The sequence below is a fragment of the Eurytemora carolleeae genome, unplaced genomic scaffold, assembly GCF_000591075.1.
Source record: "Eurytemora carolleeae unplaced genomic scaffold, Eaff_2.0 scaffold610, whole genome shotgun sequence".
Classification (NCBI taxonomy): domain Eukaryota; kingdom Metazoa; phylum Arthropoda; class Copepoda; order Calanoida; family Temoridae; genus Eurytemora; species Eurytemora carolleeae.
Window position 1 is genome coordinate 405339 of NW_019397003.1, and position 12674 is coordinate 418012.

Sequence of the window (12674 nt, forward strand, 5' to 3'; positions counted from 1 at the left end):
TCAACCAAACAATTCCTAAACATAAGTTTGATTAACCAAATAATTCCTAAACATAAGTTTGATTAACCAAATAATTCCTAAACATAAGTTTGATCAACCAAATAATTCCTAAACATAGGTTTGATCAACCAAACAATTCCTAAACATAAGTTTGATAAACCAAATAATTCCTAAATATAAGTTAGATTAACCAAACAATTCCTAAACACAAGTTTGATCAACCAAACAATTCCTAAACATAAGTTTGATCAACCAAACAATTCCTAATTTCAAGTTTACTCTTTTAAACAATTCCTAATTACAAGTTTACTCTATCAAACAATTCCTAATTACAAGTTTACTCTTTCAAACAATTATTAAACACAAGTTTACTCAATCAAACAATTTCTAAACATACTTATATTAAACAAAACAATTCGTAAGCCCTTTGAGTTTGAGAGTATAATTTACTATTTTACTGCTTTTTCAAAAATTCTTTTCGCGGTTAATTATCTTACTTCAACAGGTTTTTTAAATATTTGTAAATTTTGTAAAATTAATATTTGAAAATTTGCAAAATCTTGTGCTTTTTTAACGTGATGTAAAAAGAGTTGTGTTCACTCTCTCTCTGAGCTCATTTTGTTTATTAAAGAAGGGGAATTAAGGATTAATCTTTAGGCAAAGCGTGCTGGAGGCCAGACAGGGGATTGATAAAATTATGAAAAGTTGCTTTTGAGAAACCAATTAGACCGTTAAATGTATAAATACAAAGATTTTCCTCAATTGAAAATATTTAATTTAGTCGGGAGGAGGGAAAACATATAAGGTAGGGAAAAGTTTGTATCAGGGTGAAAAATACATTTTTTAGTGTATTTTCCGTTTTTCCGTTTCAAAAGATGCAAAAATATTATGTTCATCTAAAATAACTAAATTCAGGAGACATATTGTGGTTTGAAATTATTGGTGAAATTATGTCTACGTGAATCTAAAAAATAACTTTTATCATTATCGCATCATGCATTATTTTTTAAGAAAAGGTAAAAAATGTTAATCTCTACCTTGCAGCAAGATCTCTGTGGATACAGTTTTTAGATTCTAAATATTCCATTCCACTGGCAGCATCCTGGCACATTCCTAGATAATTTAATAAATATACATTCCACTGGCAGCATCCTGGCACATTCCTAGATAATTTAATAAATATATATTCCACTGGCAGCATCCTGGCACATTCCTAGATAATTTAATATATATTCCATTCCACTGGCAGCATCCTGGCACATTCCTAGATAATTTAATAAATATACATTCCACTGTCAGCATCCTGGCACATTCCTAGATAATTTAATATATATTCCATTCCACTGGCAGCATCCTGGCACATTCCTAGATAATCTAATAATTAAAACATTCAACTGTCAGCATCCTGGCACATTCCTAGATAATTTAATATATATTCCATTCCACTGGCAGCATCTTGGCACATTCCTAGATAATATAATAAATAATACATTCCCCTGGCAGCATCCTGGCACATTCATAGATAATTTAATATAAATTCCATTCCACTGGCAGCATCCTGGCACATTCCTAGATAATTTAATAATTAATACATTCAACTGGCAGCATCCTGGCACATTCCTAGATAATTTAAAAAATAATTCATTCCACTGGCAGCATCCTGGCACATTCCTAGATAATTTAATAAATAATTTATTCAACTGGCAGCATCCTGGCACATTCCCAGATAATATAATAAATATACATTCCACTGGCAAGCATCCTGGCACAATCCTAGATAATTTAAAAAATAATTCATTCAACTGGCAGCATCCTGGCACAATCCTAGATAATTTGATAAATAATACATTCCACTGGCAGCATCCTGGCACATTCCCAGATAATATAATAAATATACATTCCACTGGCAAGCATCCTGGCACAATCCTAGATAATTTAAAAAATAATACATTCTACTGGCAGCATCCTGGCACATTTTTAATAAATAATTCAATCATTGAGAAATGTTAATAATGAGCTGGAAACTTATGAATGCAGTTCAACCGAGTTCATTAACTTGGTCAAGCTCACAAGTGATGAGGATATTTTAAATTCGGCGATTTTGAACTCCAGCGCATAAAATACCAACCAGAAGGACAAGTTTAAGCCCATGGGATTGCTTAACTATCTAGCATAATTTTCCAAAGAGAATCAGCTAACCAAGTAGTTTAAGCTTAACTTTCGCTTACGCATTCATAAAATTCTAACTCTTCTCATTTCCGTGTGAATTATATTATACTAAATGTTGGTTTATAGTGTTTCATCCCATAACTAGAATAGAATAGGTTAAAAGGGTAACGCCTTTTTAGTGGTAAAAAAGGGAAATTGATTGTTTTTTTTTAATAATTTTAGATAAAGATCAAAAAGCATTAAAAGGCAATGGAGGAAAAATTAGAAATTAATGTGTGCGCTTCATTTAGAATCTAAAAAGATCAAATGCTACACATGGCATTTTTAAAGTTTATTCAGTACCTTCTCGGACCTACTTAAGACTTTTAATCGTAATATTTCTTTCCCAAAGAATAGCAGTTGGTCTATTTTACTTTTTATCAATTTTAGAGTTGTTATTAGATAGGAGGAAGCGAGGTTAAGTTTCTTACGCTTTTCTATTCAATTTTTTTAAAATGTGATCTTCGAATGAAATACAATGATAATCGGGTTTTAAATCGTTTTTTTGCTAATATTTAATTTTAAATGTTGAAAATTTTAGTATNGAGTAACGACCTTTACCTAGTAATCCTTTAGTTGAAAGTTTGTCCGCATTAGTCCTGAGGTAGTTGAGTAAAGATCCGCCAGGGACCAGCTCCATCACGATCATTATTGGTTGCTTCTGCACGCAAATACCGATAAATCTAACAATATTCGGATGTTCATACTGTTTCAATATTCGTCCCTCCTGTAGGAACTTCTTCTTTTGTTCGTCCGGGAGGGTTATTTTACAAGTTTTCACAGCGACTGAAATATTGCCTGGACGAAGGATTGCTTTGTAAACATCTCCGAAATTTCCTCGTCCTATTTTCTCCACAAGTTCTACGTCATCATTGTTTAATTCCCATTTCTCCCTGAACATTTATAAAATGTTAATGTGAGTCTTCTTTCTGTTACTTATTCAGATACTATCCCATCACTTATCTTTTTTTGTTATGGTAAAATTCTGAATTAAAAGGTCTTCAGTAATCAGTTTCATAACTATGAAATTATTTTTTGTCCATAGTTTTAAAAATAATTATTTCATAAGTTTAGTAATTAATTGGTTACCTTAAAACCGGAGTTTTCAAAATGGCCCCTGATCGTGAAGTGACAGGACTGCCTGACTGATATTGATGAAGGATTAGCTCCTGTATTGTATTGAATGCTGGACCCTCAAACCGGAACAATCCCTCCGGAGATAATTGAACTATAAAATGTTTAGGAGAAACCCACATCACGGAGAGAACGGTTTGCTTCTCATCATTACGAACTGTTTCTCTCACCAGGAAATCTCCGTCGTTCTGGAGCAGACGAACCACTTCCTCCCGGGGAAGAACACCATGGAACCAGAGTTCCTCCTCCAAGGACCTCTCCGATACCGTATCCGCTGCTAGGACGGGCGGAACAGGACTAACATCTTCCGGTTCCTCTAGTTCTATGGGAAGGCTGGTTGTTGCTCTGTAATTATAAAATTTTATTAAAACTTTCCATTAAATAAATGTCTGAAACTAGATTTCCAACTAATAGATCAGGAATTGTTTACTAGTTATTCAAGATTTTAAATAAATATACTTGATTACAAAACAACGTAATAAAAAGTAATTAATTTTCTCTCTTGCATTTCCAGCAATCTCAACATCTTAAAACATTCAATTTGGCAAGTTTATCAGATCTGATATACCCCCCCGAAAGGGTTTGTAAATCCACAAATTAAAGTAAAGAATTAAGTATTAAGTAAATTTTTTCGAAAAAACTTAACTATACAAAAGGGCGCAGGGCATCCATAATTTTTCTGGTTAAAGAATGCGATTGTATACCTGTTAGGACTTTCAGTTTTCCGCGCGAAAGGTTTCCGAAGAATATTGATCACGTGAGCAGACTTCTTCTTCCCAATGGAGGACTGGCTCTGGGTGTCCTCGGTGGAGGTCGGGGAAAGGCTCTCTAGGTTGTTGGAACTACCAGATATATCACAGGCAGGTTGTTCACAGCCAAGGTCGGTTAAAGACCCGGAGATAAGTTCATTTTGCCTACCCACCTTCTGCTCTATACACCTGGACCACACATCAAATATTCATAAGAATTTATTTTTGAGTTCATGGATCAAGAAATTTGTACTATTTCCTTATTCCGATTCGTTATTATTTAAGTTCAGTTTTCTATGCATGCTAGACTAGGCTTCTAGAGTGCGATTTCTTGTAATAATTCAAGCTTTTACTATTATATGCATCTTTAACTGTATCCAGTTTTCTTAGCATACAATACATCATAAAAAAAATCAATGCATAATTTTTTCCGGCTTTTAGTGGATTAAAATTTTAAATCAATTTTTTATTTCGATTCTAAGTTTTTTAATGGCCTTGCATATAGGAATATGCGAGTTACCACAAAAAAAAAAATGAGAAAACAAACCAACAGATGGAGAGGCCAAATATTATATAGATTCATATTTAGCTTCAAAATATTTAAAAAGATACGGGTTCAGTTTCCAGCACTTAGTTAAATAAGGCATTAATCTACAAAATTTGTTTTAAAAACTATTTTAAGATAATTTTTTCTACGTAATATTTAATTTCCTTAGTTCATTGATTTCTTTCTTCAGAATATCCATGGTTTTCTTCAAGGTGAATTTTCTAGAGAAGCTCAGTGGATCAGATTTAAACTGAACAGTTTGAAACTCTGTATCATACTGTATAACTAGTGTCTGCTTCTCCTTAATCAAGTTCTTGGTTTCCTTCAACTCAGCCTCGTTCTCCCTCAGCTTCGCCCTCAGCACATCGACGGTGTACTCGTCCACCGAGATCTCGTTTGGTTTTAGCTTGCACCCGGAGTTCTCCAGCAGTGACGGGTCAAACTTGAAGATGATGGGTTTGGGCGGAGAGGTTTTGTTTCTCTCGATAAACTCTGAGTATTCTTCCGAGGATTTAATGCTGTTAACACTTTTCTCTATTTTAGCCTGGGATTCCTGACACTTAGCGCTGGATAGGTTTGTACATCTTGACACTTCCTAAAGTAAACGTAGGAAAAATTATAACTTTTTAAAGCTTTCTGTATCTTTCTTATCTTAAGAACGTGTTCAGCAATTTGGTACTAGGCCAAAATGATGAAAATCGTGATAAGACCTATTTCAAGTACTTATGAATTAGATTTGTGTGTATTTTTTTAACAATTACTTTTTAAAGAATCATGATTTTCAGAGGAAAATATCATGTTATATCTAACTCGGATAGATGAAAATTTAAAAAATATTATTATTTTGTTTTTCTTTCCTTGTTCAGTTTACAATCAATTTTAGTTCAGATTTAGAGTACACAAATTGTACAATTGTACAATTCGTGCACAGTATAAAAATGAAAAGTACATAAAGGATTATGGCGTGAGTGAGGGGGGTGAGGCAGTTGCCAAGTAAATCTTAACAAGTTGTTCATGCTTGGCTGAAAAACAAAATAAATGCATCAACTTTCCTGAAAGGACAAACATTGAAGGAAAAAGTTCTACATGATATATGTAATCTGAAAACTACTCGATGTAAAGACAAATATAGTTAATGTAATCAGAAGAACTACTCGATGTCAATGGGAATCAGTTAGTGTAATTAGCAAAACAACTCGATGTAAAGGAGAATGCGTAAATGTAATTCAAAACAACTCAATGTAAAGGAGAATGAGTAAATGTAATTCAAAACAACATGATGTAAAGGAGAATGCGTAAAAATAAATTCAAACCATCTAGATGAAAGGAGAATGAGTAAATGTAATTCAAAACAACTCGATGTACAGGATAATGAGTAAATGTAATTCAAGCCATCTAGATGTAAAGGAGAATGAATGTATGTAATTAAACATCTAGATGTAAAGGAGAATGAATGTATGTATTTCAAAACAACTCTTTGTTAAGGGGGAATGATTTAGTGTCATTTGATAACAACTCGACCGCTGTGTAAAACTGTATTTATGTAATCTAAAACGACTAATTTAAAATTTTTAATGCACTAGTTTTTTGCACAACAAGATCAGGACTTGGGGACATAAAATGAGACTAAGAACTCAGTTCCTTAGTGAGACTTCGAATTTGAAGACTTCAGTTCCAACCGCGTAAGCATTTTTTGTGAGTCACCCTGTATATGAAAAGCGGGGATGTTTTTGAGAACCAACCTGTAGAATCATCTTCCATCTGTCAGTAGCATCTTCCTGTACAGCTTGTTGGTGTTCCAGTAGTCCTGGGAGAAGGATGGTTCGCATATCCCGCTCAAACTCAGCAGCTTCGCACAGGAGCAGCACATACTCATTATGCACCAAATGCAGCTTCCTACTCGTCTACAAAATATCAAATAAATGACTTCCATCAAATCGGCAACCTAAAATCCCTAAAAGATGAGTAATCTTATCCCAATCCCATATTGAAGAATCCTAAAATAATATTCCCTCTTTAAGAAATTTCACAGAATGAAGTTCATCTTCAGCTTAGTTTAAGTTTTCAAGGTTATCCCTCACTTGATCTTTAAAGTTCTTTAACACCTCACCTGCCCCCCCCCCCCCCCACCCACTTCTTTGGATCAGGTTGATGGAATCAGGATTTTAAATTAAATGTTATCAAGTAACTGACAGGCCTGGTGCAAATATACTTAAAATATAAGATACTAGTACTGAGAGGTTATCAATATCCAAACCATTTTTCTGTGGATAACATATATTTCTTTTTTAATTTGGTTTGGTCGAAAACACCAACAAAAATTTACTTTAAAATTTCGATTTTATAAATTTTCTGAGGAAATTGAAAAATCGTGTACATTTTCCTTTTCATCTTTTGTTTATATCTTCCTAGAAAAGCCTTGACCGAATGTTAAAATTTACAGATTGAAGAAAACAAAGATACTTTTTACTTAATGACACAATAATAATTCGATGATTGCACTTTTTAATGAAGAGTTCATTTTAAATTAAATATTAGTCAAAAAACAGGAAACTGTCTTTATCTTATTAGTTTACAGTTTACGGGCTTGGTTACTGCCCTAGGCTTTTCTACAGAATATCAATATTAAACTATCATCAGCGTCAACTTATATTCCCATTATTCAAATTAATATTAAATTTGTATTCATCACAACAATGTAACAAACTATATTTATTTCATCTTATCGAAATAAATAATTTACGATATGCATTACGTATTTTGAGATTCACGTTGTTAACCACAATCCTGCGAATTGTACTTCCCCTGCCATTCTTATATGTTAACATTTCATGCTATTGTACAATAAATGTTATTTACTTACTTTAATATTTGAGTATAAGATAAAACAAACTAATTAGGATTAAATATTTCATATTTTAATGAGATGTTAGCATTAAGTAAAAAGAAGTAAATAATGAAACATAATCTATTAAAGATCAAACTGATTTTATTTCTATCTGATGTTTCTTTAAAATTTAATATTATAAGTTTCCAACTGTACTGTTTCACTTTAGCGTTTTAATATTTGGAATTTTTGCCATTGAAGAATAAAACGGTACGGATGCAGCTATGATTGCCCCAAAAGTCGTTGCTAGAAACGTAATACCTAGAAACTTAAATCACAGTTATTTCTGTATATTTTAAAACTTTTTTTTAGGAGGGGGGGGGGTCATGAGGTGCATGAACATAATGTTTCAGTGGCGTTAAAAGTATGATATTTAGTTTAAATTTCTTAAAATCTTTGTTTCCAGCTGCCACATTTCTAGAAATCATATCTGCAGCGATATTGATATTTACTAATTCTAGAAATATGACGTTAATCAGTCCTGGACTGAAGGTCCATATGTCGCAAATAACAAATTTTATCAGCAGATTGCGGGCATTACATGTTTACCGGTTTTCTCAGATTAATCAAAACAAAATCCGAACTTCAGGGAAGCATCGATAGTGGAGTAAGAAAATAAAGGACTTCCGACGACGACGACATTTTAAAAAAGTTTTAAAAGCTTTATATTTACAGTGTTCATTGATTTACAGCGTTACCCACACAGAATGAGGCCGTATGGACGACCTAAACTCTTTAAATAAAATAATCTGAATTTTTACTTGATTTTTAAAAAGCAACAAGTTTGAGTGAACCAAGAATGTTTTGGAAAAATTTGAATAACTTCTGTTCAGTCGTCTCTGAAGTCTCATGCTTTGTGGATAACCCTGCAGAAAATAAAAATTCACGATTAAATGCCGCGTTAATCTCATACGATACCGTAGTTGCCGTATTTTCAAACTTTAATTAGAACTCCCCCGATGTTATATTATTGACTATATTTTTATCAAAAAATCATTGAAAGATTTGAAATACGTTTATGACGAGTTCAGAGAATTTATCAATCGAAATCTATGATAAAAATGATTACTCTGAAATATGAAAACTTATTAGGTTTAATCAATATTAATCACCTTAGAATATCTCTCCTTGTATTCATCTAAACGTTTAGATCCTTTAGATTTTTGTTCTTCTAGCTTTGCTTTAGCTCCTGTATACTGATCCATACATCGCTCATATTCTAATCGTAATTTCTGAACATTCTCCTAAAAAAAAGTTAATTTGAAGACGGATTTTAATTGCTTCGTAACGATACCCAAGGGCAGATTAAAAAGATATGAGATTTTAATAACTTTTTTGGAAATTGATTATTTTCAATTGTGGGTTATGAATTATGCATGTCCCTTTTTTAAAATAAAAGGGCACTTGAAATTACGCCCAAAGTCCCTTTAAACAAAGCAAACTGCCAAATAAGAATTCAAGTCCAAAATGTGACGACTATGACGACATGAAGATTATCAAACACCAAACAAGAAAATCAAAATACCAAACAAGAAGAAAATCAAAATATCGAACATGAAGATTATACAAATACCAAACTTGAAGATTATAAAAATTCCAAACATGAAGATTATCAAAATACCAAACATGAAGATTATCAAAATACCAAACATGAAGATTGTCAAAATACCAAACATGAAGATTATCAAAATACCAAACATGAAGATTGTCAAAATACCAAACATGAAGATTATCAAAATACCAAACATGAAGATTATCAAAATACCAAACAAGAAGATAATAAAAACATCAAACATGAAGAATATCAAAATACCAAACATGAAGATTATACAAATACCAAACATGACGGTTATCAAAATACCAAACAAGAAGATTATCAAATACCAAACAAGAAAATTATCAAAATACCAAAAAAGAAGATAATCAAAATACCATACGAGAAGATGATCAAAATACCAAACAAGAAGAAAATCAAAAAACCAAACAAGAAGATTATCAAAATACCAAACGTGACGGTTATCAAAATACCAAACATGAAGATTATCAAAATACAAAACATAAGAAGATTATCAAAATACCAAACAACAAGATTTTCAATATACCAAACATGAAGATTGTCAAAATACCAAACATGAAGATTATCAAAATACCAAACAAAAAGATTATCAAAATACCAAACATGATGATTATCAAAATACAAAACAGGAAGATTGTCAAAATACCAAACAAGAAGGATTATCAAAATACCAAACAAGAAGAATATCAAAATACCAAACGAGAAGATTATCAAAATACCAAACATGAAGATAATCTAAAGCCAGAACGGTTTGGAAAACCCGGAACCATTTTTATGAATCATTTATATAAGGTTGTGTACGCTTTGTAAATATAAACCAATCGGCCCAGGGTAACTTAACAGCCGGGGGCAACCTATAATATTACAGGAGGAGTCAAATGCAACTATTCAGAAATATCAGGAAAGAGATCTGAACGCCCCCCAAGTTTGGAGAACCCAGACCACCATCGGGTGGACATTTATATAACAACAGTTAATTGCTTAAAATGTCAAAATAAGGCCTTAACAATATACTTTTTTGCCTTCATATTTATTGTATTCACTAATATTTTGAAGTTTTTCATATCAAATCAAAGTCCGAAATTTTTTGGACTATAAGTGCAGTGATCCTCAAAATAAAGTAGAGTGAAAAGACGACCTGATATAAATCTAAATCATCTTATCTACTATACCTTTCATTTATCAAAACGAATTTGGTAATCCTGATTTATTTAGAGAAAAACTGCAAACTAAGAAAATAAAGAGTAACACCTGTCAAACGCTACAGGATGTTCTTTAATCCCTGTCTTGGGGCAATTAGGGATTTTCTATTCCCATATTTTTACCACCTGATGGTGGAAAATATTGGTTGCAAAGAAAAAGGGATTAAAAAATCAGAGTTTGGGGCAGAGACTCAGTCCTTCAACGTAACGCGGTTCCACAGTGTTAAGGATGGAACCAAGATCTTAGGCGAGGAAAATATTAAAAAGACTCGTAGATGGGGGGGGGGGGTAAACTTTTGATCGCCCCTCTTTTGAAGCACCAATACCCTGTCCTACCTGAAGTTTATGAAGATCATTACATATCCTTGTATGCTCCTCTGAATACATCTTCCTGTTCATCCTCTTCTCAACGAATAACGTCCCGAGGGTCTCCAAGGTCTTCGAGGCCATCTGATCTGCGTTCTCCTTAACCACCTTCACCAGCTTCTCCGTCTCGTCGATGAATATGCTCCAACTCTGAGCCACCAGGCTCCCAGCCATCTCAACCTTGTCCATCTTCTGCGCCTGCAATAAGAACCAGTTGTAACCAGTGCAATAAGGATAATTAATATTTTACCGTTCCATTTTAGGCATTGTTAATTTAAAGAAACATGATTTGTCTGCCCAATTCAGTGAAAAAATCCTAAAAATCCTCGGGCTAAAAACTCAAGAAACCTAATCAGCAAATAGAATACCATTAAATAGCAATTAGATTTAATCTTACTAATATACGGGGTTACCCACAAAGAATGAGACTGTAAAGACGACCCAAAACTTAAAAAATATAATTTGAAGCCTGATTTTTAGTTTCTGCATTCAATTAAGTATTTTGATGGTTTAATAAGTGATAAAGCACAGAAATATGCCAGTTTTGGCCTGCAAGGAACCCCAAATGCAAGAAAACAGACTAAACAAATGCCGCACAGTCGTCTCTGAAGTCGCATCCTTAGTGGGTAACTCTGTACATAAATTTGTGTACTGTACATATAAAGTTTTAACTGTTAATGCAGTTTATGTACTGTATATTTCAAGGTTGCTGAAGTGTGTACAGTACACCTAATGGGTATTATCATGTACAAAGTAGTTTGCTTTAATGAACAAACAAATAAATTTGATTGCATAAATCATTTCTCAAAACATAAAATCAAAAATTGTTTCATTACTTTATTTAAACCTTGATACTCGAAGCGTATAGTGGTTTACAATTCAGTATTCATTTACACTCATCCTGCATATATTCATTAGTCCTAACCACAGCCACAGAAATTATAGTAAGAATATTATTATGCATTGATTGGAATAATAATTTTATATATTTTCATAAAGGGGAGAGTCATGCCCTGTCCAATTTGGAGGGGGGCCCCTAGATGGTTTTTATCCGAAAAAAAATAAGAATTTTATCATTAAATTTTTTGATTTCAAGGTTTTCTTTAGATTTAAAAATAAAAAAAAATAAAAAATTGTATGTCACCCCGTTACAAATTACTCTGAAGGCCTGAACACTAAATTATTCACAAAGCAACACTGCAAACTATGAATGTTAACTGTAGTTCAATGAATAAAAAATATCATCGGGTGTTTCCGTTAATTTGACATGATTAAGTCTAGACACTACAAAACCTTTAAGAATTTAATCGCACTCTTTCCTTTAACGATTTAACCTTACCTGTAGAATCGCGGTGTTGAGTGAAATCGCATATTCGCGATCACATTTAATCCTTAGGGCCAAACAACGCTTCATGTTCTCCAATAGCCGGAGCTCGGCGTCTTGGCGTGCGAGAAGCGCTTCGTGCGCTGTCTCGCCCTGAAGGGAACTGGAGAATCCCATTCTAAAACTTAACACATTCTGAAACTTAAAGAATTCATTTATTTATTTTAGTTTGACGAGAATTTCAAACAAAGTCAGGATTTAAAATATTTTTCCTCGATCAAATAAAAAGACAAATTTTTTTTGGATTTGTTTAGTGAAAATAATTCGAAGCATTTTTAAATTCAAAGCAGATCTCTTTGACCCCCACCCCCGGCTATTTTTTAAAGCTAAAATAAAGTATTTATCATCATAACAAACTTGAAAAATTAAAATTCAATTATTATTTGGGGTTAAATCAAGAATTTTATTGTGGGAAAATTTAAATACTTAAATTCCTTATTCAATATTTCTAAGTATTTAATCTCCTTAAATTTGTATGACCGAATTCAACGCGTGAAATAAAGACGGAAATATATATGATAAATTAACCATTGAACAATACTTGAATATAAACAGTAAATATAATAACGGTTTATAATAAAATGTATATACCAATCAGATAGAGTTAAGGAAAGGTAGCAA

At 32.6% G+C, this 12674-nt stretch overlaps 1 protein-coding gene across 1 annotated transcript in view; it reads right to left on the bottom strand.

Moving 5' to 3' along the window:
• Positions 1–12218, bottom strand: part of LOC111710987 (tyrosine-protein kinase Fer) — a 17244-nt gene extending 5026 nt beyond the window's left edge. The window contains exons 1-11 of the mRNA XM_023485198.1: positions 12009–12218; positions 10640–10867; positions 8638–8769; positions 6381–6542; positions 4803–5233; positions 4047–4280; positions 3298–3687; positions 2770–3101; positions 1038–1113; positions 254–263; positions 11–15 (exon numbers count right to left, since the gene is read on the bottom strand). Of these exons, the coding sequence (XP_023340966.1) occupies positions 11–15; positions 254–263; positions 1038–1113; positions 2770–3101; positions 3298–3687; positions 4047–4280; positions 4803–5233; positions 6381–6542; positions 8638–8769; positions 10640–10867; positions 12009–12170 (2162 nt within the window). The 5' untranslated portion in view covers positions 12171–12218. The remainder of the gene's footprint in view (positions 1–10; positions 16–253; positions 264–1037; positions 1114–2769; positions 3102–3297; positions 3688–4046; positions 4281–4802; positions 5234–6380; positions 6543–8637; positions 8770–10639; positions 10868–12008) is intronic.
• Positions 12219–12674: the final 456 nt, after the last annotated feature.